The 27,258-nt window shown below is 39.8% G+C and overlaps 1 protein-coding gene across 1 annotated transcript in view; it reads left to right on the plus strand.

Moving 5' to 3' along the window:
- The window catches only part of ARSB (arylsulfatase B), a gene marked incomplete at its 3' end in the record, with an annotated part of 190,478 nt that overhangs the window by 22,292 nt on the left and 140,928 nt on the right, over positions 1–27,258 (plus strand). Inside the window, exons 3-4 of the mRNA XM_079702369.1 lie at positions 8,014–8,204; positions 15,622–15,829. Of these exons, the coding sequence (XP_079558495.1) occupies positions 8,014–8,204; positions 15,622–15,829 (399 nt within the window). The remainder of the gene's footprint in view (positions 1–8,013; positions 8,205–15,621; positions 15,830–27,258) is intronic.

Raw genomic sequence — 27,258 nt, forward strand, 5'->3', positions numbered from 1 at the left:
GATGAAGGAGCAAGGTAAAAACCCATAAGGCCAAATAAATGAAGAAGAAATAGGCAATCTACCTGAAAAAGAATTCAGAGTAATGATAGTAAAGATGATCCAGAATCTCGGTAATAGAATGGAGGCACAGATTAACAAAATACAAGAAATGTTTAACAAAGGTCTAGGGCTTCCCTGGTGGCGCAGTGGTTGAGAGTCCGCCTGCCAATGCAGGGAACATGGGTTCATGCCCCGGTCCGGGAAGATCCCACCTGCCGCGGAGCGGCTAGGCCCATGAGCCATGGCCGCTGAGCCTGCGCGTCCGGAGCCTGTGCTCCGCAACAGGAGAGGCCACAACAGTGAGAGGCCCGCGTACCGCAAAAAAAACCAAAAACCAAAAAAACCCACAAAGGTCTAGAAGAACTAAAGAACAAACAAACAGAGATGAACAACATAATAACTGAAATGAAAAATACACTAGAAGGAATCAGTAACAGAATAACTGAGGCAGAAAAATGAATAAGTGAGCTGGAAGTAACTGCCAAGGAGCAGAATAAAGAAAAAAGAGTGAAAAGAATTGAAGACAATCTCAGAGACCTCTGGGACAACACTAAACGCACCAATATTTGAATCATAGGGGTCCCAGAAGAAGAGAAAAAGAAAGGGTCTGAGAAAATATTTGAAGAGATTATAGTTGAAAACTTCCCTAATATGGGAGAGGAAATAGTCACCCAAGTCCAGGAAGCACAGAGAATCCCATACAGGATAAACCCTAGGAAAAACACACCAAGACACATATTAATCAAATTAACAAAAATTAAATTCAAAGAAAAAATATTAAAAGCTGCAAGGGAAAAACAAAAAATAACATACAAAGGAATCCCAATAAGGTAATAAGCTGATTTTTCAGTGGAAACTCTGCAGGCCAGAAGGGAGTGGAAGGATATACTTAAAGTGGTGAAAGAGAAAAACCTACAACCAAGATTACCCAGCAAGGATCTCATTCAGATTTGATGGAGAAGTCAAAAGCTTTTCAGACAAGCAAAAGCTAAGAGAATTCAGCACCAGTAAACCAGTTTTACAGCAAATGCTGAAGAAACTTCTCTAAGCAGGAAAAACGAGAAGAAAAAGACCCACAAAAAACAAACCCAGGGCTTCCCTGGTGGCGCAGTGGTTGAGAGTCCGCCTGCCGATGCAGGGGACACGGGTTCGTGCCCCGGTCCGGGAGGATCCCACATGCCGTGGAGCGGCTGGGCCCGTGAGCCATGGCCGCTGAGCCTGCGCGTCCGGAGCCTGTGCTCCGCAACAGGAGAGGCCCGCGTACCACAAAAAAAAAAAAAAAAACACAAAAACCCAAAACAATTAAGAAAATGGTAATAGGAACATACATATCAATAATAAACTTGAATGTAAATGGATTAAATGTCCCAACCAAAAGACATAGACTGGCTGAATGGATACAAAGACAAGACCCATATATATGCTGTCTACAATAGACCCACTTCAGACCTAGGGACATATACAGACTGAAAGTGAAGCGATGGAAAAAAGATATTCCATGCAAATGGAAACCAAAAGAAAGCTGGATTAGCAATACTCGTATCAGATAAAATAAGCTTTAAAATAAAGACTGCTACAAGAGATAAGGAAGGATACTACATAATGATCAAGGGATCAATCCAAGAAGAAATATAACAATTATAAATGTTTATGCACCCAACATAGGAGCACCTCAATATATAAGGCAAATGCTAACAACCATGAAAGGAGAAATCGACAGTAACACAATAATAGTAGGGGACTTTAACATCCCACCTACACCAATGGACAGATCATCCAAACAGAAAACAAATAAGGAAACACAAGCTTTAAATGACACAATAGATCAGATAGATCTAATTGATATTTATAGAACATTCCACCCAAAAGTGGCAGAATACACTTTCTTCTCAAGTGCACATGGAACATTCTCCAGGATAGATCACATCTTGGGTCACAAATCAAGCCTCGGAAAATTTAAGAAAATTGAAATTGTATCAAGCATCTTTTCTGACCACAACACTGTGAGATTGGAAATCAATTACAGGAAAAAAACTGTAAAAAAACAAATACATGGAGGCTAATCAGTGTGCTACTAAATAATCAAGAGATCACTGAAGAAATCAAAGAAGAAATAAAAAAAATACATAGAAACAAATGACAATGAAAACACAACGACCCAAAACCTATGGGATGCAGCAAAAGCAGTTCTAAGAGGGAAGTTTATAGCAATGCAATCTCATCTTAAGAAAAAAGAAAAATCTCAAATAAACAATCTAACCCTACACTTAAAACACCTAAAGAAAGAAGAACAAAGAAAACCCAAAGTCAGTAGAAGGAAAGAAATCATAAAGATCAGAGCAGCAATAAATGAAATAGAAACAAAGAAAACAATAGCAAAGATCAATAAAACTAAAAGCTGGTTCTCTGAGAAGATAAACAAAATTGGTAAACTCTTAGCCAGACTCATCAAGAAAAAAGGAGAAGATGCAAATCAATAAAGTTAGAAATGAAAAAGGAGAAATGACAACTGACACTGCAGAAATGCAAAGGATTTTAAGAGACTACTGCAAACAACTATATGCCAAAAAAATGACAACCACGAAGAAATGGACAAATTCTTGGAAAGGTACAATTTTCCAAGACTGAACCAGGAAAAATTAGAAAATATAAACAGTCCTATCACAAGTAATGAAATTGAAACTGTAATTAAAAATCTTCCAACAAACAAAAGTCCAGGACCAGATGGCTTCACAGGTGAATTCTATCAAACATTTAGAGAAGAGCTAACACCCATCCCTCTCAAACTCTTCCAAAAAATTGCAGAGGAAGGAATACTCCCAAACTCATTCTATGAGGCCACTATCACCCTGATACCAAAACCAGATAAAGATACTACAAAAAAAGAAAATTACAGACCAATATTACTGATGAACAGATTAAAAAATCCTGAACAAATAGTAGCAAACATAATCCAACAACATGTTAAAAGGATCATACACCATGATCAAGTGAGATTTATCCCTGGGATGCAAGGATTCTTCAATATGCGCAGATTAATATGATACACCACATTAACAAATTAAGGAATAAAAACCATATGATCATCTCAATAGATGCAGAAAAAGCTTTTGACAAAGTTCAACACCCATTTATGATAAAAAAAAAAAAACTCTCCGGAAAATGGGCATAGAGGGAACCTACCTCAACATAATAAAGGTCATATATGACAAACCCACAGCAAGCATCATACTCAGTGGTGAAAGCATTTCCACTAAGATCAGGAACAAGACAAGGATGTCCACTCTCACCACTGTTATTAACATAGTTTTGAAAGTCCTAGCCACAGCAATCAGAGAAGATAAAGAAATAAAAGTAATACAAATTGGAAAAGAAGAAGTAAAACTGTCACTGTTTGCAGATGACATGATACTATACATAGAAAATCCTAAAGGTGCCACCAGAAAGCTACTAGAACTAATCAATGAATTTGGTAAGGTTGCAGGATACAAAATTAATGAACAGAAATCTCTGGCATTCCTATACACCAACAATGAAAAATCAGAAAGAGAAATTAAGGAAACACTCCCATTTACTATTGCAACAAAAAGAATAAAATACCTAGGAATAAACCTACCTAAGGAGGCAAAAGAGTTGTACTCAGAAAACTATAAAACACTGATGAAAGAAATCAAAGATGGGGCCTCCCTGGTGGCGCAGTGGTTGAGAGTCTGCCTGCCAATGCAGGGGACATGGGTTCGTGCCCTGGTCCGGGAAGATCCCACATGCCGCGGAGCGGCTAGGCCCGTGAGCCATGGCTGCTGAGCCTGCACGTCTGGAGCCTGCGCTCCGCAACGGGCGAGGCCACAACAGTGAGAGGCCCGCGTACCGCAAAAAAAAAAAAAAAAAACTACAATGAGGTTTCATCTCATGCCAGTCAGAATGGCCATTATCAAAAAATCTAGAAACAATAAATGCTGGAAAGGGTGTGGTGAAAAGGGAACCCTCCTGCACTGTTGGTGGGAGTGTAAATTGATAAAACCACTATGAAAAACAGTATGGAGGCTCCTTAAGAAACTCAAAATAGAATTACCATATGACCCAGCAATCCCACTACTGGGCATATACCCTGCGAAAACCATAAAGAGACACGTACCACAGTGTTCACTGCAGCACTATTTACAATAGCCAGGACATGGAACCAACCTAAATGTCCATCAACAGATGAATGGATAAAGAAGATATGGCACATATATACAATGGAATATTACTCAGCCATAAAAAGAAACGAAATTGAGTTATTTGTAGTGAGGTGGATGGACCTAGAGTCTGTCGTACAGAGTGAAATAATTCAGAAAGAGAAAAACAAATACTGTATGCTAACACATATATATGGAATCTGAAAAAAAAATGGTACTGATGAACCTAGTTGCAGGGCAGGAATAAAGAGATAGACACAGAAAATGGACTTGACGACATGGGGTGGGAGGGCGAAGCTGGGGCGAAGTGAGAGTAGTATCCACATATATACACTACTGAATGTAAAATAGTTGGCTGGTGGGAAGCAGTAGCATAGCACAGGGAGATCAGCTCGGTGCTTTGCGACGACCTAGAGGGGTGGGATAGGGAGGATGGGAAGGAGGCTCAAGAGAGAGGGGATATGGGGACATGTGTATGCATATGGCTGATTCGATTTGTTGTGCAATAGAAACTAACACAGTATTTTGAAGTAATTATAGTCCAATAAAGATCTATTTTTAAAAAATCAGGATGAATAGAAAAAGATGGAATAGTTGCTTGGCACCGAGTTATTAAAAAAACAACAACAACCTGCCTGGCTGTAGCAGACTTCACATTCAACTCTGAGATTTGGGACTTCTTATGTTCAAAGCAAAAAAAAAAAAAAAAAAACAGTCTATAAGAGTCACATTATTTATAAGCTAAATGGAAACCAGATGTTCAGGAAGAGTAAAGCATTTTCTGGCTCTTAGACCTGAGAGAAATTTCTCCTTTGGGAGAAGGTAAGGTGACAGCATCCTCAAAAATATCATTTTAGTAGTAAAATGGTGGTTGTCTTATAGATGTTTCTTGAGACATTCTCTTTTATTTAAGCTAGGACCAGAGCACCAAAGTACATTTCAGTTCAAGTGATTATATGGGGCCCACACAGTAAGTTGAAGCTCACAGCTCTATAGTGCCTAGTTGGAACCACAGTTTAAGTCAAGATGTAAGGACATCCAGACGTGACACCGTGTGCCCCACTCCCGGGAATCTGGGTTCTCTAGCAGATATTGCTTAATCAGTAATGCATTCTTTCTTGATGAATCTGGATATATCCTCAGTATCCTTAAATAGCTGTTAAAAACAGGATTTGGGTGTAAGACCTCTTTGTCATCTTGGAAATTCTGGAGGAAAAAACAGCCTCTATATCCTTTGACAATTTTCCATCAGGTCTTTGCTTAATGATGGGTTGATACCTGTACTCTGGCAACTGGAAGGATATTTTAATTGTTTTTATTAAAAACCAAATTTTATATTTTAAAATTATATATTTAAACCAAATTATATATTTCAAAATTCAGTTGGACAGAGGTGGAAATAATATCCTTTTATGAGAATTAAGAAGCCTAACTGGATTTAGACAGACGGACACCCCACCGCACATTCATGGAAGGGAGACTTGCAGAGAAGGAGGGCATGATGATGATGCAGTTGTTATCACTGTTATGACCTAGATGTTCTGTTAAAAAACAGATGATTGTGGGCCTGGTTGCACAACTCTGAGTACACTAAGAACCATTGAACTGTACAACGTAAATGAGTGATTTGTATGATATGTGAATTATTCTCAATAAAGCTGTTAAATACAGCAGTCAGAGATTTAATTGTTCAAAACGTAGTTTCTCATTTTTCCCCAAAAAGCATTGGCTGCCATCTTCTTTAGACTCAGCATGTAAGTTCAAATTTGTGAATCATTGTTATGAGAAAGTTCTATGTGACTGTCACATGGTTGCTTGGTATTAGTTTGGCCAAGTATGTGAATAGATAGTTCTATTATGTGAATAAAGAGTTCTATTGGAATCCTATTTGTACTAACATTTTAATATTTATGGTTTATACATCTTTTTATCAAGTATATCCTCTGCATGTATTTCCCCAAATGATAGAAAACAGTTTATTCTTACAGATAAAGAACCTGAAGTGATTCTTCAAGGTGTTACCAGCAGTTACTAACCCCAAATAGAACACCAGTGTCCTGACCCCTTTAATTACCCATATAAGGACTGAAATTATTTTCATGGATACATTTGTTTTTCGATTACATATTAATTAGCAAACAGATTGGCTTTCCCTTTCTGTTATACATGTAGGAGAAAAGATTACCATTTAAAGAGTTATCTTAAAACTAAGATATTCATTGTATTTAGGACCTTGAATTTACTGAATCATGGAAAAGGAGGAAATTAATTTAAAATGAATTCATTTACTAGGTAAGGTATGTAGGGCTTTTAATTGTGATTATGAGAAATATTTAGAACTGGGGAGGGCTTCCCTGGTGGCGCAGTGGTTGGGAGTCTGCCTGCTAATGCAGGGGACGCGGGTTCGGGCCCTGGTCTGGGAGGATGCCATATGCCGCGGAGCAATTAAGCCCGTGAGCCACAACTACCGAGCCTACGCGTCTGGAGCCTGTGCTCCTCAACGGGAGGGGCCGCGATGGTGAGAGGCCCGCGCACCACGATGAAGAGTGGCCCCTGCTTGCCACAACTGGAGAAAGCCCTCACGCGGAGGCGAAGACCCGACACAGCCAAAAATAAATAAATAAATAAATTTATTAAAAAAAAAAAAAGAACTGGGGAAAGAGGCCAATTTTATTATTTTCATTTTAATGTTAATAAGCAGTGTTTGTCAGGAGATAGCTCAGAGTCCAGCACAGTTATTTCTTTTGAATAGCTTTATCGAGGTGTAATTCACATACCATATAATTCACCCCATTAAAATGTACAATTCATTGATTTTTTTTCAATTCCTTGATTTTTAAATAAATTCACAGGGTTGTACCACTGTCACTACAATCCAAATGTAGAACATTTCCATCACCCCAAAAAAGAAACCCCATACACATTAGCAGTCACTCCCCATTTTCCCCCGACCCTCATAGCCCTAGGCAACCACTAACCTACTTTCTGTCTCTACAGATTTGCCTATTCTGAACATTTCATATAAATAGAATCATATAGCATGCAACACAGCTTATTTTAATATTTTAGGAAAATACGGAACATTTGCAGGAACCAGAGAAAACATTTCTCCCATGTTTATGTCTAAATTGTGGGATAGGCCATTGATGCCACTTAAATTGGGGGTGAAATTGAGATCACCAGACGTAGAAAAATCTAATTTCAACACCACATGTTTGCTCTTTTGGTTGTTATGTTTAAAGATCCTCTGTTTGGAAATCTTTGTGTCTTTCACCAGTGGGTGTCAGCATCTGACTAAAGATGATGCCTCCAAGAGATACTTCTGTAAATAACTTTGAAGCCAGTCGACCAAGGTCAATATCAACGTTATTTGAATTCTGCGTTCATTTATGTGATCACCTCAGAGTAAAAATTTGTAACAAATCACCTGAACCATATGCTATTTTAACCATTAGATAGCTTTAAAGGATTAAAATGTCATCACCTTTACTGAATTTAAACTCTGATTTTTAAAAACATATTTACTTGGAATCACCCACTTTGAGAGTTATGTGATAGAGCTTATATTCTAAAGACTTGGCTAAGGGATGGATTTGAATTTTTTTTACAATAACATTTTAATGCCTTATGCTAGCAAATATAGAGATGTTAAGAAATGGTGCTCTGATTACCCTTGTCATTTGATTAGCCCTGACATGGATAATCAATTGCATTAGGCAATTAAATGCTGAAACCTTCGTTTGTTTAACATGTTTTATGGTATGCTGACTACTTTCATCTCCCATTCTCCTTGTAGGATATCTTCTAGGTAGTGAAGATTACTATTCCCATGAGCGCTGTACATTAATCAACGCTCTGAATGTTACGCGATGTGCTCTTGATTTTCGAGATGGTGAAGAAGTTGCAACAGGGTATAAAAATATGTATTCAACAAGTGTGTTTACTGAAAGGGCTACAACCCTCATAACTAACCACCCACCAGAGAAGGTAAGTCTTGCTTTTTTATTGATATCAAAATTGTGTGAAGATAGCATCTCTTCAGGTGCATATAGGAAAAGGCCACTGTCCTTTAGGGAAAAACCTAATAAATTCTAGGGGAGTCGCTTTCAAATTCTAGAGTACCTCAGTATCAGCTGAGAAGCTTGTTAAAAATAGAAATTCCTGGAGCCCACCTCTAAAAGTCTGATTTATTAGGTCTGGGAAAAATCCATATGTCAATATTTTAAGGAAACTCAAGGGTGATTCTGCTGCACGTGGTCCCCAGATCACACTTTGAAGAAGCTGTGCATATAGTGTTTCAGTACAAATATAGTTTTATTATTTTAGTATCCTGTGTGGAGGTGTGGTAATTAGTAAATTGACTTTTTCAAAAAATGTTAGGCTTATGTACAAGATGAGGCATTATTATGGCAGACTTTCTGTTAGGTATCCACAAACTTAAGGTGCAGGGCAAGTTCTCTGACTTTGTATTTCCCATCCCTCCTCCAAGGTTATTTGGGCTATTCTAAATATTCTGCATTCCCATGTTTATTTAGAAGCAGCTGACCAATTTCTACCAAAAAAAAAAAAAAAAAAAAGTACCTGCTTGGATTTGAATTTCATTGAATCTGCGGACCAACTTGGGGACAATGACATCTTAACAATATTGAGTCTTCTAATCTATAAACGCGGTACACTGATGAGCCTGTTTATCACATCGACCATACTGAAGCTATTTGTATATGTCATGTGCTGAAATCTTTTGACTTATTTACAGATAAAAGTAGAAAAGAGTCTGAATAGCCTTGACATTTGTCGTTGTCGTTGTTAATCTGGAGTTAACCTCCTGAACCCAAGTTCAAGCTGAATTCTCTGGATTTAGCTTATAAATGCCTTTAAATCAGATATTTGTGTTGTCAGATATTGGGCTCAAAATATGGCTTCATTAAGAACTGTATTAGCATGCCCTTAAAATTAGACCTTCAATAGGACTCTTAACACAGCAAATTACAGAATGTGCAGTGTTATCGTTTTTCCAGTTTCCTGCGCTTTGCCTCTTTGGCAGTTACTGAAGGTCCTCAGTGCAGATCACCATTTGGATTCCTGTTTAGATACCTGTTCAGACTTGGTACCTGGCTCCTGACTCCCTTTTTGACATAGTTTCTTCCTGCCTACCCTAACATAGCATTGAGTGTCTTTCCTGGTGTCTGTCCTCAGCTTTGCCCCACTTTTGGCTTTTTTTTTACTCTTTCATGCTGACTTGTTGGAGTGGCCATGCTTGCTGTGGAACATGGAAGAAATTGGAATATTCTCTCAAATATGTAGACATATGCAGATTTTAAATCTAGATCTAAACCAATATTCAGGTAGTTGGACAGATAACTGCTAGGTAATTGGCTTAAGTTCTCAGTTTTTTTCTGTAGGCTTGGCATGTTATAGATAAGGTTAAAAACCCAAAGAACAAGATAAGATCTTGAGGGAACTGTGGTCCTTGTCCTGTCCTTTGAAGTTTGGAGTGGGCATCATTTTACAGGTAAGCAAACTGGCTTAGAGAAATGAGGTGACTTGTTCAAGGTCACAGAATCAGAAACTGCACTGTTTAACTCCAGAGCTCAGTGCACTTAACAAGGCTCCCTACTTCACAGTTTATATCCCAGACCAGAGACTATGAGCCCCAGTGTATGATTCAGCTTGATGGTTCCAATATACAATACAATGACAGTATATTGGGATCATCTGGAAAGCTTGGAAGAAATACCACTTCCAAATATTGTGATTTATTGGTCCGGGATGGGACCCTATCACTGGTATTTAATTATCCCTCCACCCCTACCTCCAACCAGTGATTCTGATGTGCAGTCACTATCGATTCCTCTCAAGCACAGAGAAGCAAGCAGAAGCCAGCTGCCCTTTACGAGTTCACAATATACCACTATTTAATCATGCAACAAGTATAAGATGCCTACAATAAAAATTAGTTTCCATTAAGGAACAATAGAATATTCTCTCCCAGTGCCCATAACATTAATCAAATAAGAGGAAGCACCTGGGGTGAAATCATTCCTGGTGGGTGGGCTGTCTTAACTGGTGTAGGGGCGGGAAGGCTCAGGAACTGAGGAAAACTGTAGGCCCTAAGAGCTCACAAGCCACCCACACCCGTGTGATTAGTATGGTGCTGCTTATAGGTAATATGGAAATTGCTGGGTGAGAGGTGGTCATTTTCCTACAGTGACTGAAATGTTCCGAAGCAGTAGCCAGCCTTTTCAGCATCCCCAAAGTCAAGTTTGAAGCATAGACATAAATGAATGAAATAATCAATAGCTGAGTAATGGCTCCAGAAAGTTTAAGACAGCAAATGCCGATGTTTATAGTTTCGATTCTCAATGAAAGGATGCAGCACACCAATTACAGGACTTTCATCATTTTATTCCAACATTGAATCTAATTCTGTTCTAACTTCTCTGTGCTGTCTACAGACTGTAACATAGGCAACTTGCTCTAAGCTGGAAATCATTAAAGAAATACACACAAAGTATCCACAAGCTGACTTAAAAACGTGTCTGTTTTAAAGAGCACTTGGGGAAAAAAAGCATATGGAGCTATTTTGTAACAAACACAATTGGTGCTGGACTCAGGGAGATATTGCTAATAACCACTGCACAGTGTTAAGAAGGAATGTCTTTTCTCTTTTTTCTACAGGATAATTCCCTTAGTACTAATACTACAATGTGAAAGTAACACATTCACAAAATATTGTTTGGTTAAAAATAGCCCCCCTCAAAACTTTGCAGAATAAAAATAAATGTTTTCTCTCATACCTCATCTAACTAGCAGCTTCTTAAAACAAATGTGAGTTTCTAGTGGTAGACACTTACTTTTTCCTGTCACAATTTGGGAAGAAATGTCTTAATTTGGAAGTCAAAGAGAATAACACTCTACAAACATACCATATGCTTTTTAAAAAGTTATACTTTAAATTAGGGAAATGTACTAAAGAAATGAATTTAAGGCTTTCTTCCTTACTGGAATTAGCATAATGAGAAAGGGAAATGAACCCTTAGCACCATTTTAATATGCTAATAACTTTAGGTTATAATGTCATACTTTTACTTAATACCTAAATATTTGGTCATGATTCACATTTAGGATTCCAATTTACAGACCTAAAGAAAGGCGTACAGCTAGGGTTGGTGTAAAGGTGGCAGCTGTAACTGGGTTGGTGAGAGCAGAGATCTGGACCCAAGAAAGACCAAGGGAGAGATCAAGGTCCTGCACAAACCCGGAGATCTATGGAGATCAAACTTGGGTCCAGGACTTTGGTGTTTTGGGGGTGTTTTTTTTGTTTGTTTTGTTTTGTTTTGTTTTGCAGTACGTGGGCCTCTCACTGTTGTGGCCTCTCCTGTTGCGGAGCACAGGCTCCGGACACGCAGGCTCAGTGGCCATGGCTCACGGGCCCAGCCTCTCCGCGGCATGTGGGATCTTCCCAAACCGGAGCACGAACTGGTGTCCCCTGTAATCTTTGGGCTAACAGTGAGCTGAGGTTGGCAGGTGTGGGGAAATTGGCTACAGCTGTATACTGGGAGGGTCTTAGGACAAGAGGCTGCAGGCGGGTTCCTGACTGTGGTGGAGAACCTGAGGGCCCGAGTTAATTGTTATTTCCACTGGGCTACCATGTGGTACTAAGAAGAGTACTCTGTTATTTTTTTTTTTCAATTTAAAAGTAGTATAGAAATGTTTCACATCTAGCACTGTTGGCAAATGAGTTGTTCCATGAATAAAGTTCACCTTGTGAGAGCTGAAACTTTATTTTTACAATATTGGATGGAAATACTCTAAAATGTGGTACATTGGTCCTCACCTCATTAAATGGGCTACACTGTTTATCATTCTGACTCCTGGTGACCCAGAGCCATACCAATGTGTGCAAGGATGTTTGCCCATACACTAAATAGTCCTAGATCACTGTTGACGAAATGGGAAAAAGACAACTTGTTTTGTTCAAGAATCACCTTTACCTGTAAGTCTAGTTGGCAGGTAGTCCGAGGCCTTTGCAGGGCCTGTAACAGTCATAGGCTAGGGAAGACTGCATCTCCCAGGGGTTGTTTTCATTTTCTCTTCTCAGTTATGCCCCTTCTGTTTGAACTAACAGGAGCCTGACCACTGGAAAAATGGGGGAATTGTTGTAGTATTATCATTTTAATCCCTCAAGAGCGATGGTCATGTCTTCAACCACTAAAGAATAATTACAGGAAAGGTTTTCAGGTAATTTCTTGCTATATTTAACAAAGTGTGTAGAATGATTTCCACACTGAATATTTATAAAACTCTTTAATGATGGTCCCAGAAACATTATTTTTTCCCCAGAGTGGTTATGAGATCTCTCCTCCACCACCCTCCCCAGCTATCGCCTCCAGGGATCACTTGTTGGCTAGAAATGACCTGCCTTCCTTCCCCTTTCTCTCCTTAACCATGGGAGCTGCCGAGTTGCCCATAATGGCCTGGGTGAGCACTTTCTCCTGAAACAGTGAGCTCCCGTTCTCATTTCTCCACCCCTGTCCACTGTAGAGAATCCAGACCAGGGTCACAAAGTCTAATGTTTACAAGGGCCAGGCTGCTATCCTAAATAAATGAAGTCATTCAGGTAGGACAGTGGGGGGACTAGAAAATCAGAGAGCCCTTGCGGGAGGCCGGGGGTCTCCGTTTCTCATACTCCAGCCATTTGTTGTCAGATGGAGTGTGGACCTGGAGTTGTTAGAAGTTCTGATTTTTCAAGAAAATAAAAAAACAAAACAAAACAGGTTTTCATGTGACATTTCCTGATTTTTAAAACTTTATGTGGGTTGCAAATTGTTGTAGCTTTCCAATTTTTTTTTTTTTTTTACGGTACGCGGGCCTCTCACTGTTGTGGCCTCTCCCGTTGCGGGAGCACAGGCTCCGGATGCGCAGGCTCAGCCGCCATGGCTCACGGGCCTAGCCGCTCCATGGCATGTGGGATCTTCCCGTACCGGGGCACGAACCCATGTCCCCTGCATCGGCAGGCGGACCCTCAACCACTGTGCCACCAGGGAAGCCCACTTTCCAATTTTTAATCCGTCCCCATCCAGACCTTGGCTGGTGGCTGGTGCATGGGCTTGGTCTAGTGCTGAAGATCCAGACGGCAGTTCCCACTGCAGAACCTCACTGCGCTGGCAGGTCCTGGATACGCCTGCACATCCTTTCCCCTCCGAACATCTTAGCTCAGGTGTCTTGCTCCCCACCTGGGTGGGGCATCTGCTGGGCTTCCCTTCACCATGGTCTGGAGGAACACGGACTTTTCAGTGTGACTTGTGTGGCTGGAGGAGAACGTGCGTGTGTCAAGGAGCAGCAGAGGCAGAGCTAAAGCCTGTCACAGTGGTTAGTGTTGCCTTTTGGAGTTAGAATTTCGAATGTGTTCCCATGGAAACAATGTACAAACGAAGCCTAGGGTCTACATCATCATGGTTTTTATTCCATCACCTGCCTCCTTAGTAAAATAGGTTTTAAAGTGATGTCTTTGATATTGAACAGCCATTTTGAACATTTGATTTTTGGGAAAAGGTGTTTCTAAGTTCCAAAGATCTGAACTAAAAATTACTGTCTTGGGTGTCTATTTGAGTTCTGTATATGTATACCCATTACTGTATCACAGTGATGTGTAATATGTAATTTAAAACAATTTATCAACAGTAATGAATGAAATATGGACCCACCTCCCAGTCTGCATTCTAACTTTTCCCCATTCCTTTATGAGATTTAAATGCCTCAAATACTCCAACAGAATTATGTTTTTACTCTTGGGTTGAGCCAGTTGTTGTCTCTTTGAGGGTTTTCAATTCATTAAAGAATTCTATAGGAGCACAGTGAAGAGAGCCTTCAGAAAGACTCATTAAGAGGAAGAGGCTGACTCAGAATATCACTAACATTAAATTCTGTAAATTGGATAAGAGGTAAAATAGAATCAATGTATCATACTCCTTAGTTTCCAGGAATTAAATTGGCCTTATGTTTGGTCCTAGATCAAAGACTAACAAGGCATGGTGTTCACTTGTTTTCTTATAAAAATATAAACAATCCTTAAACCTCTCCTAAAAGGTAGTAACTTATTTTTCAGCTAAAGCAGAAAGCTAACCCATCTATTGGGACATAGCCACACTGTAATAGTGGGGTTTCCAATAGGAAATTGCTCTGCAATTAATATGAACTTGTGTAAGTCATATAACCTTTCTAGGCCTCAGTTAACTTACCTGTAAAATGGGTGTAGCAAGGTGGTTTTGAGTATTACATGAGACAGAATTATTGGTATTATTATTATTATTTGTTTGATCAGAGCTTTCTAGGCCATTTTAGAACTCAAGTTTTATTTTCATAAAATTCACCCATTTAAAGTACACAATTCAATAGTAAATCCACAGAGTTGTGTGACCATCACCACAGTCTAAGTTTAGAACATTTTCACCACCCCCAAAAGAAGTCTTGTACCTGTTAGAAGTCACTCATCCCTCCTCTCCCCCACAACTCCCTACAGCTTCAGGCAACCACTAATCTACTTTCTGTTTCCATAGATTTACCTATTCTGGACATTGTATATGAATGGAATCATACAAAACATGATCTTTGTGATTGGTTTCTGTCACTTAACATAATGTTTTCAAGGTGCATCTATGTTGTAGGGTGTGTCAGTACTTCATTCCTTTTTACGGCTGCATCATATTCCTTTTATTGCTGTATATTGCTGAAAATATACCACATTTTGTTAATCCATTCATCAACTGGTGGACATTTTAGTTGTTTCCACTTTTTGGCTATTATGAATAATGCCACTGTGATCATCCGTGTACAAGTTTTTGTGTGGATTTATGCTTTTGTTTTTCTAGGAATGGAAATGCTGACTCATATGTAACTATATCTTTAACAATTTCAGGAACTGCCAAGTTGTTTTTCAAACTGGCTGCACCATTTTACATCCCCATCAGCAATGAATGAGGGTTTCAGTTTTTCCACATCCTCACCAACACTTCTGATTTTCCATTTTTAAAATTATAACCCTCCTAGTGGGTGTGAAGTGGTATGTCAGTGTGGTTTTTATTTGCATTTCCCTAATGACTAATGATGCAGAGTATCTTTTCATGTGCTTATTGGCCGTTTGTATATCTCCTTTGGAGAAACATCTATTCAGATACTTTGCCCATTTTGTAGTTGGGTTAGTTGAGTTTTATTATTGAGTTGTAAGAGTTCTTAATATATTCTAGATACAAGTCCCTTATCTGATATATGACTTACAAATATTTCTAACCCAGTTTGTGGGTTGTCTGAATATTACTTTTATTAACTGATAAATCTGGGCTTCTCTCTATATATTTAATGCTTCCAAGCCCTCTTAACTGATTTGCACAAACTCTCTTTCCAGCCTCTGTTCCTCTACCTTGCTCTCCAGTCTGTCCACGAGCCCCTTCAGGTCCCCGGGGAATACCTGAAGCCATACGACTTTATCCAAGATAAGAATAGGCATTACTATGCAGGAATGGTGTCCCTCATGGATGAAGCAGTGGGAAATGTCACCACAGCCTTAAAAAGCCGTGGGCTCTGGAACAACACGGTGTTCATCTTCTCCACAGGTAAGTCCATCAATAGGAAAATCATCTCTTGGCAGAGCCTAGGACATAGTATTCAATAAATGGAATGAAGATAAATTGGAACATTTAGCAGTTCCTTATTAAAATAAATGCTAAGTGTAAGAGTGGAGACATGATAATAATGGATAGAAAAATGTGTCTAAGGAAAAAGAATTATGCGCCTTCTCCCGTCTTCCTTCAGATATCAAAATATTCTGGGAGTATGCTTGAAAACAAGCTCTCAGTAACTGAGTAAGTGTGAGTGGACAACACTCCTATGCAGGGCAGCTGGGCAGTGAATCCCTGGACTGACTTGTTCCCAGCAATCTCTACAGCCCAGGCATCCTCTATGAAGAGGACTTCCGCTGACTAGAGGGGTCTCTGTATCAGTGCAGAGGCAGATGGTGACATTATGAAGACATTTAAGAAATGGAACCATTTAAATCTAGGCTAGAGTGTCCAAGTATAGATTTTTTAATATTAAAATTTTCTGACAATAAAGTCATACATCACTGATTATAGAAAAAACAAAAGGGAGAAAAAATTTTTGAAAAATCATTTTCTTTACGGCAATGTCATTCTGATTCCTAATCTGTTATATATATGTGGTTTTTTTCCCCCTTCTCATTAGACATAGTTTTCTAAAATTTCCCTGTGATGTGCTTTGGGTGTAGATCGTGGTTTATTCATTATGCTGAGTATTCAGAGAGCACTTTCCATCTGAAAATGCAGATCCTTTTGTTATGGGAAATTTCCTTGTGTTCTTTATTTCAGAATTGTTTCGCCCTGCATCCCACCTTTCTCCTAGTCTCTCTGTACAAAACTCCTGTTATTTTGGTATTGGATCAATCCTCTAATTTTCTTAGTTTTTTTCCTCCCCTATCTTCTTTATTTTTCTTCTACTACTTGGGAAATTTCCTTATCATTATTCTCTAATCATTCTATTGAATTCACTGCAACCGCCATTTTTTTCAAGTCTGTTTTATTTTTTTATTGGAGCATAATTGCTTTACAATGTTGTGTTAGTTTCTGCTATAGAACAAAGTGAATCAACTGTATGTATACATATATCCCCTCCCTTGATCCTCCCTCCCACCCCGCTGCCATCCCACCCCTCTAGGTCATCACAGAGCACCGAGCTGAGCTCCCTGTGCTATACAGCAGCTTCTCACTAGCTAGCTATTTTACACATGGTAGTGTATATATGTCAGTGCTACTCTCTCAATTCGTCTCACCCTTCCCTTCCCCGCCTGTGTCCACAAGTCCATTCTCTACATCTGCGTCTCTTTTCCTGCCCTGCAAATAGGTTCATCAGTACCATTTTTCTAGATTCCATATATATGCATTAATATATGATATTCATTTTTCTCTTTCTGACTTACTTCACTCTGTATGACAGACTCTAGGTTCATCCATATCACTACAAATGACCCAATTTCATTACTTTTTATGTCTGAGTAATATTCCATTGTATATATGCACCACATCTTCTTTATCCATTCATCTGTAGATGGACATTTAGGTTGTTTCCATATCCTGGCTATTGTACATGGTGCTGCAATGAACATTGGGGTACATGTATATTTTTTTGTTTTTTATTTTATTATTATTTATTTATTTATTTTTGGCTGCATTGGGTCTTTGTTGCTGCACGTGGGCTTTCTCTAGTTACGGTGAGCGGGGCTTCTCTTCATTGCAGTGTACGGGCTTCTCGTTGCTGTGGCTTCTCTTGTTGTGGAGCAGAGGCTCTAGGCACGTGGGCTTCTGTAGTTGTAGCACGTGGGCTCAGTAGTTGCGGCACGCAGGCTCAGTAGTTGTGGTGTGCTGGCTGTAGAGTGCACGGGCTTCAGTAGTTGTGGTGTGCAGGCTAAGTAGTTGTGGCTTGTGGGCTCTAGAGCGCAGGCTCAGTAGTTGTGGTGAACAGGCTTAGTTGCTCCGCAGCATGTGAGATCTTCCTGGATCAGGGATCGAACATATGTCCCCTGCATTAGCTGGCGAATTCTCAACCACTGCGCCACCAGGAAAGTCTCTGGGGTGGATGTATCTTTTTGAAATATGTTTTTCTCAGGGCATATGCCCAGTAGCAGCAACCACCATATTTTTTAATTGTCAAAAACTCTTTCCTGTTTTCTGATAACTCCTTTTTTGTAAAGTTTGTTTTTATTTTATAAATGTAATAATTTATTTCTCCAAAGCCTGTGCTTTTAAGCATTAATTTTATATCTATATGTGTGAATGTGTAATGTAGGTAAGTGTATACATATACATATATGTGTGTATTAGGTATACACATACATGTATTTTTTTTTACTTTTTAAAAAATTTTTGTCAGTATAGTTGCTTCACAATATTGTGTATATTTTTAAGTTTGCTTGTACTCCCAACTTTGTCTCTTTCTCTTCTAAGGTCATTTGTATCTTTGTTTTGGTCTGTCTTTCATGAAGGAGGGTTTTTCAGACCCCTAGTGATCCTTGGCTAAAACCCAAAAATTTGATTGGAAACTCCAAGGGTGAGGTCAGGACTTGTTATCTGGTAAGTTTTACTGTAAAGTGACCGTGTGAGAAGTATGAGGTGACACGTTGAGGAATTAATCTGGGTACTACTTATAGATTTTTAAAAGAGTTGTTTTGTTTTGTTTTGCTTGTAATTAGGCATGGTTATGGAACGTAGCATTTACTGAGTACTTACCACGTGTGGGACATGGTTCTAAGTGCTTTACATGAATTAGTTCAGTTAATCCTCACAATAATTCTCTGGGGACTCTTATTATCCCATCTTGCAGATGTGAGAACTGAAGCACAAAGAGACTAAGTAACTTGCCTAAGGTCACACAGCCAGGCAGAGCCAGGTGTCACCCTTTCTGCCTCTGACACGATGATCTGGAAGTTCTTACTGGACCTCAAGATATAGCAGTGCTTTCCCCGAGGTGTGCTGCAATTTTGATTTGTTGAGAAGCCTCGGCAGGGCCAGGGTAGCATCCACCCTGACCAGCCTTTTTCAGTTGCTTTAGTGCTATACAAATACTATAATTTTCTAAGTGTGTCCTGCTGTGAAAAAGATTGAGTATAGATAACATATGTTTTACCCAAAAAACTTACCCTTCAGAAAATAGGGCAACATCTTATACGTAAGTCCTTACAAGTTCTCTCATAGTCCAAGAGTCGTTTTCAATTTCCTTTATTTTGAACAGCCTGGTAAAGCACTTTGATCAGTGCTGGTATTGAATGCTTATAGAGGTCACTGGAAAGAATCAATTAAAAAGGAGTCCAAGACATTTAATACTGATTTAGTAATTATTCCTGGGGAATGACCTCACTGTTTTAAGAATTGGAAGTTATAAGTTTGTGAAACAAGCCTTTGTTGTAGATATCACAATTAAACAATTTAAGGATAAATTATATCCTGAAATTAACGTATATATGGATTGATGTATCATACATAGACTGAGAAGTACTCAGACAGAAGTGAAAATGGTAGCTCTGGAAAACTGTTAAACGTCTCAGGGTGGCTTCTGTGACAACAGATACTGACGTCAAGTGTACATGGGGAGAGGTGGAATACAGTTTTTTCATGATAAGTGAAGGTGGAAAAAAGCAATATTTTAAGATCTGTATATCTCTTTTATTATATGCTTTCAAATGTTTATGCATAGATATATTTTAAATAGATAGTTGACTATTTCATAAATATCCATAATATTTATTCAAGTCAGCAAAAATAATTTTTGGAGCTTTACACTGAGAAAATGGGGATTACCTTATAATTGGGTTGCCCTATTCTGACAGTTTGATATATTAATAGATATATTAGTCTTGGACCATCTTTGCTTTGTTGAGCTAAATCCAACTTTATAGTGCGTATGTATTTTAATTATACTGCTGGATTCAGTTTGCTAGGGTTTTATTTAGAAGATTTGCATTGATTTAAGAGTAAAAGTGGAGTAGGTGGTTTCTTTTCTCCCTGTTGGGTTTTGTTGTATTGGTTATACACATGTCGTAAAATACTTTGGAAGTTTTTCCATCTTTTTCTATGCTCTGGAACACTTTGCAGATTGTTTGAAAGATCCCTCTGGTAAGCTGGTCCCTGGAACCGTTTTAGGAGGCTTAAAAACATTATCTCCATAGTTTAAATTCTTTGCTTAATTATATCTAGGGGTGTGGGTCTTTAAAATATTTTAAAATTAATTTTGCCTGAAATACAGTGAGCCCTTTGATCTGCATGCTGAGATTATTTTTCACTCCAGGAAGTCTTCCTTGTTCATATTTTAGCTTATTGCTTTTGTTCTGTTTGATTTAATTCTCAAAAATTAATTAGTAGGTTGAATTACTGACTCAGCTTTTCTTTCATCAGTTTCAGTTTTTCATCCTTTGTCTCAGTCTGCTGGAGCTCTTTTGCATTACCAGTTAGACATTTGTGCAATTTTAATGCTGCTTTTTAATATCTCCAGTGGACATTACTGTTGATAGTATTTTTGGCACCTTTGCAATCCTTTCTTTGCCTCAATCAGTTCTTTTTTCTTTTAAGTTTGTTAGTAATAATAATGACTACTGGTTATTAAATATTTACTGCATCCCAGGCCGTTCTAGTGCTTTTCCTATACTTTCTCATTGTTAATCATGTTTTAATCATTAAAGTTCCAAGTAGCATTGTGAAATGGGTTTCTTTATCCCTACTTTAAAAATGAAGAAACCAAAATTTAAAGAGGTTAAGTGATTTGCCCAAGTCTACTGCTATGGTCTGACTGTTTGTGTTCCCCCAAAATTCATATGTGGTGGTGTTGGAAGGTGGGGGCCCTTAGGAGGTAATTAGGTCATGAGGGAGGACCCCTCATGAATGGGATTAGTGCTTTTACAAAAGAGACACCAGAGAGATCTCTAGCCCCTTCCTCCGTGTGAGGACACAGTGAGAAGATGTTGGCTATGAACCAGGAGCGGATTCTCACCAGAAGGTGACTATACTGGTGCCTTGACCTTGAACTTCCCAGCTTCCAGAGCTGTGAGAAATAAACTGCTGTTGTTTATAAGCCACCCAGTCCATGGTATTTTGTTATAGCTGCCGAACAGACTAAGAGCCATACATCTAATAGATGGAAGAGGAGAATTCAAACTCAGATCAACTTGAGGTCAGTACCTGTTACACCTAATCAGCTGTGCTTTTACATCTCATCTTTTCCTTCAGTCTCATCCCATTGTCCCTAATCTCTACTTTTTGGCTTTCTACACTTCTATTTATAAAACCCATGATTTTCCTGAATCTTTCCGAATAGAACTTTTCTAAAATCTTCATTTCCATAGTAAATCATTTCCAGCTATATACTCTTCCTCTGAGTGTAAGCAGTCGAGGATCTGTCCGCCCAGAGTGCATGGCCATCTCTTGGCCTCTGGTCACTGTCCCCTGGTTAATTCCTTCTCAAATCTATAGCTTGGGGTCAGGTTGATGCACACAACTCACTCTGTTCCCAGTGGCCTTTAGGCATTGAGTGTCCTACAGTACACTCCAGTGACCCTGACTGACCTACTTAACATTTTCTTATCTTCAGGCTGCTTCTTTGGCATGGCTACCAGATTCTTCCTGTCTCCACACCTTCAGGGCTTTACTTAGGGGAGCATTTGCCAGGGCAGTGTGCCCCACTGCCAGGCCCTTTCTTCTGCCCACTGTTCTCTGGGAGTTGTGATCTCTCACTGCAGATAGGAAGTTGAAGAGGTAGTGATGCTCTGGTCATGTCAGATATGAGCACTGTCCCCTCCTGGGCTGCCTTCCTGCCTCTTTTCAGGTAGGCGAGTGGCTCCACGTCGAGGCAGAGAGGGTAGACCAGCCCTCGTTTCTTCAGCTCAACTTCTCCAGCCCTACAGCTTATGGAAATTTCTCCAGGGTTCTCTCTGACATTACAGATTGTCTGTGAATCCTCGTTTCTCACATTGTAATGAATTTTCATCTTATTCTAACTCATCACAACGTGATGTTATTCATCTTATTCTATGTCTATGTAATTTTAGCAGAGTATTGGCTAAGAGAAGCAGCACTAACGGCCATTAGGAAGATACCATTTTAACCTGGGCTCCTATCACCTCATCTGAGCTTTATAGTTGCTAAACTCCAGGAATATTCACAGAAGTCTAACCCTGAGTAAAAAATGAGCTAAAATTAGAGCCAACTCTGGAGCAACTTGATCATGAATTAAAACTAGGAAAACTGAGTCTAAAACCTTGAAGAGAAAACAACGATTGATCTCAACATCTTTCTGAAGCTATTATTATGTTTATATTAACTCTTATCAGAATAACCATTTTCACTTACATTTAGAGGAGAGTTTGACTATAAGGACAAACCTAATTTCCTCTAGACACTTTTCTGTGTTTATTGACAATTTCATTGCCTGAAGTTGAATTTAATAATGTGCTATAATAATGTGATTAAAACCCAAGGAAACAAGCCCTGGATCTGGCTGGTTATAGAATGGTGATTCATTTTTTCCAGTTCTCTCACTTTACTTCACTTGGCATTGCTCTTCTTCACAAGCATAAAAATACTGGGTGCATCCAAACAAATAACTGTTGAATCCAGTAGTATAGAAAACCCTGACATATACTAGCTTCTTGGTATCACACTTATATTTAGTGAAAGGGAGAGGTAAAGGCATATATTTTTCAGGGGCAGATGTTTGAAGACACTTTTTATAAAAACTTCTTTTGGGCTTCCCTGGTGGTGCAGTGGTTGAGAGTCTGCCTGCTGATGCAGGGGACACGGGTTCGTGCCCCGGTCTGGGAAGATCCCATATGTCGCGGAGCGTCTGGGCCCATGAGCCATGGCCGCTGAGCCGGCGCGTCCGGAGCCGGTTGCTCTGCAATGCAAGAGGCCACAACAGGGAGAGGCCCGCGTACCGCAAAAAAGAAAAAAGAAAAAAAAATTCTTCTTTTATAATCTGCAGGAGACCCATGAGGCTTCCTCATCCCTTGTCATCATCATCTGAGCACTTAAGGTGGTAACTCAGTGTGCCAGCTGGGAACCACTTGCAGCACTGGAGTGTTTGTTAAAAATGAACTTGCTGGGCTTCCCTGGTGGCACAGTGGTTGAGAGTCCGCCTGCCGATGCAGGGGACGCGGGTTCGTGCCCGGGTCTGGGAAAATCCCATGTGCCGTGGAGTGGCTGGGCCCATGAGCCATGGCCGCTGAGCCTGCGCGTCCGGAGCCTGTGCTCCGCAACGGGAGCGGCCACAGCAGTGAAAGGCCCGCGTACCACAAAAAAAAATAAAAATAAACAAAAAATATGAACTTGCTGAGGTGACGGCTGCACAACATTGTGGATGTACTAAAGGTTACTGAATTGGACACACTAAAATGGTTATTTTATGTTATGTGAATTTCATCTCAGTTTTTTTTTGTTTTTTTTGCGGTACGCGGGCCTCTCACTGTTGTGGCCTCTCCCATTGCGGAGCACAGGCTCCGGACGCGCAGACCCAGCGGCCGTGGACCACGGGCCCAGCCGCTCCGCGGCATGTGGGATCCTCCCGGACCGGGGCACGAATCCGTGTCCTCTGCATCAGCAGGCGGACTCTCAACCACTGCGCCACCAGGGAAGCCCTCATCTCAGTTTTTAAAAATACAATTTCTCAGACTCTATTACAGACTTACTAAATCAAAACCTAAATGAATGAAATCAGAAACCCTGGGATCTGGGCCCAGCAATCTTTACTTTTAACAGTAATCCAGGTGATTCTTCTGTATAGAGAAATTTGAGAACTTTTGATCTAAGGTAACTTATTCAAACCCTGGGAATTTACCTAATGAAGAATAGAGACAGAACCCAGTAGCACCACCATAGAGGAACCCTGACCAGATCCTGTTCGATCACACATCTCTACTTGAACAAACAGAGTAATTTATTCCAGAGCCTAAACTTTTAACATTTATTATCTGATTATCTTTCACAAAATTATGTGTGATTTAATATCTTAGAGCTATAAAGATTCTTAATTCCCCTAAATCTTATATCCCTTTCTCCCTCGTATGTTGAATTCCCTTCAAAACTGGTACCAACAAATGGAGAACTCCTTCACAGTTTAAATGTACTTGTTAGGCAGTTGGCAGACTTATAAATATTATAGAAATTCTGTGCCAGGAACAAAGTAATTTGATGCTGGCAAATCAATCTCACTAAGTTCTTCAAACTCTTAAATGCATTTCTGACAAAGCTAAGGAAAACCTGTTAAGTGAATAAGTGATATAGTGGATCCACACTGGCTTTCTCTTTGCAAATAGTGCTTTTTTCAACACAACTACCATAGAGGGGAATAACAACACATAACTCAAAACTATGAGCCGAGGACCATCTTCTCCCTAGCCAGAGGTCAGTAACCCATTTCACCTCTTTAGAATTTTCATGTTAATGTCCATGCTAAAAGCATGTCGGATCACTTTAACGTTTTATTAGTAATAGGCAGTAATGCATATGGATTTGTTGATTATTTTATTGAGAGAAAATAATAGTACATTTTAGAGGCCCCCAGAATGAAGTCTTGCGTTTGTATTCTCTGTGACAAACCATTGAATCCACAAGCCCAGAGTCTAAGGCAAAGATGCTTATCAATGCCTATGTTTATCAGATCTTCCATGTTTTATCATAATTCTACTTATATACTATAATATCGTATTATTGATGTTATGAATTTCTTAGCATGAGAAACATGAAATAATCTTTACTTTCACACTTCTATGAGAAGTGGCCTTTCCCTGAGTTTATACTTAATGGAAAATATATATTGAACTGAGCATACTTATTGACTAAATTACAAGCTTTCCAATTTGTTTGGGTTTACTTTCGCGTCTTGTTTTGCACTCCATTTTAAAGGTCACATTTAAAATGGATCCATTTCTTATATTGTACATTTCTCACAGAGCTCATTAGAGCCAAAAGTCCCTGTGGAGGCGAGGGGAGTGTTCAGTTGGACAGGCTGCACTGGAGGATGAAGCAAGGTGAAAAGGAGGTTCTACATAAAAATAATCACGTGGGAACCACAGTCACAGCAGGAGGAAGGGGCTGGAGTAAAGTCAGGTCACCCCAGTTATAGACGCAAATACACAGTAGGCAACCAGAGGATGAAAGAGGGGACTAAATGGCCTAGGAATTATTCGTTTCTGAAATAGCAGAAAATAGATTGTATTTCAGGTGTTTTGCTCCTGGAATTTTAAAAAATCAATGCCATTAATTATAAATGGAAGATAAAAATTTAGGAACCAGTATTTTCCATTGACAACCAAAAGCTGTGTATTGTTTATACTCCTATCTGCCAGAATGTAATGGGGATTGACTGTGTGGTCCTTTTTTTAGGAAAACAAAAAAATGAGAGTGACTAAATTTTAGCTACTAAAGAACCCAAACAATCTAATTCTTCCCCATTTTACTCTCCATGTGTGGGGTTCTCCTCGAGGCGGTGGTAACTGCTGTGCATGTGTGTGGAATATATTTGAAACAAGACATTTGCTCCAAAATTGGAGCATTCCAGGGCTAGCTTGTGCCGGCATTCTGTCCCAGATTCCTCTCCACTTTGGGTTTATAAAGTGATTGCTGTGGTTTTCCGACTTGATCTGAGGCCCCCTGTTAGGCAGCTGAGGAAAGGCTGCCGTCTCCCTCCTTCTCAGGAGTTTAAGGAGACTTGCTTTTCCGAGGAGGGCCTGGGAACCAGGGCCGAAGCTCTTTGTGGGAGATAGCCCTGCTGTGCTTGGCCTCTAAAAGGCTGCTCATCCTTTGCTTTCAGAAGCATGAGATTCCCCTGGCCAGGCCTAAAAACAATAATAATGATATATTTGAAAAAATCCCCATCGTGTCTCTTGCTGACTTTGGCAGTTAGGTACCAAGCATCAACAAAACACTGTATACAGAAATCTGCCTTCCAGGCTTGTTCCTTTCTTACAGAATAATCCTTAACCTAGTGGAGGCTCTTTTTTCATGTGTCCTTAATGAGAAAATATTTCAGAGATTATTGGCACCACGGGTTTGTTCCTTTCTGGCGGCTGTCACCCTTAACCAACTGTGGTCTCTATGATCTCTTTCCTATTTTCCTTTCACAGTATGGTCCACACTTAATCAACCCCTCCTAGGATGACTGTGCCAAGTACAGTGATTTGTTTCTTTATTGTCTCTACTCCAGAACACTTTCTTATTTGGGCAGAGTTTTTAAAAAAGAAAAATGGCTTCAAAAAACTTAGCAAATATTAAAAATGGCATCCACTTCTGTGGAGACTACCAACAAAACCCAAAGCTATATCTGTTTTCAAAACAGCCTGTGATCTGGTAACATGTTCTGACATCCACAGACATACACACGTTCGTCAGCAGTGTACAAGAAGGAAGGGAGTGCTGTGTTTGGACTAAGAATGTTGGCTTTATGGTGCTGCTTTAAAATCCCACTTTGGTGTCATGTTTGATGTTAGAAAGTCTTTCTCGAGTCCAGAGGTAATAGAGCAGGCTAAATGGTGGGATCTGTTGAAAATCCACTTCCCAAAAGTACCCTGTGTGCAGTACATACAGCTCACATCGGGGAGTCCCTGAAGGGAGGGGCATGGTTGGTATCTATGGTGGGTTGTGATCATCACGCTATCACTATGTGAGGTCAGGTCACCTAACCATGTGAGTCATCATTTTCTTCCTGACAACAAGAATTAGTCAGTTAATAAGCGTGACTCTCGATTTTATTTAGGACAATGTGTTGGTCCTGAGGAGACCAGAAGCTAAAGATGTGAGGCATAAGTATCACATTCCCTTGGGGCTGAGGCAGGGGCCAGGCAAGAGCATGGCTTGGAGAAGTCCTTTCCCATATCTGGGTCTCTGACGCATGCACTAGAAGGAGTTGTGGTTTTTCCCTGATCTCCAGGCTGAAAATCACTTAGTTCAAGGAGAAATGTTACAGAGGGCAGTGTGAATGGTCACAGGGAAGACAAAAAGTCTGTCGAGCCACTAGTCCAGCACAGTGCCTAGCACAAAACTCAGGAAATATTTGCAGGTGGAGGAGTGTGCTTGCATTCGAGATCCAGCAACACACCCACCTACCAACAGGCCACAGGTCAAAGTCAAGTGAGTGGAACTGAAAGATGAAGTTTGGAAGAGAGCCTCTGGATCAGGGACAGCAGAAAGAGGCTTCATGAGGAGCTAGGATATAAATTAAACTGTGTTTGAACGATGGATAAAATATCAGCAGGTGAATGGAAAGAGAGGGCAGGGCATCTGGGGCATGGAGAGTGGCATGAGCAAACGAGCAGGGGGAGGGAAGCAAAGGTGTGTTCTGGGTGTGGTGACTAGGCCAGTCCAGCCTTCCCATTGGTGTTCAAAGGGACATCCAAAACCATGGATGTGTCCTCCTGGAATGTTAATTTTGCTTGAATGTAGAGAAGGAAAATTATTTAACTGGTTAGTAATTTAAAACATTTTTATATTAA

This window comes from Hyperoodon ampullatus (genome assembly GCF_949752795.1).
Source record: "Hyperoodon ampullatus genome assembly, chromosome: 4".
Lineage (NCBI taxonomy): Eukaryota > Metazoa > Chordata > Mammalia > Artiodactyla > Ziphiidae > Hyperoodon > Hyperoodon ampullatus.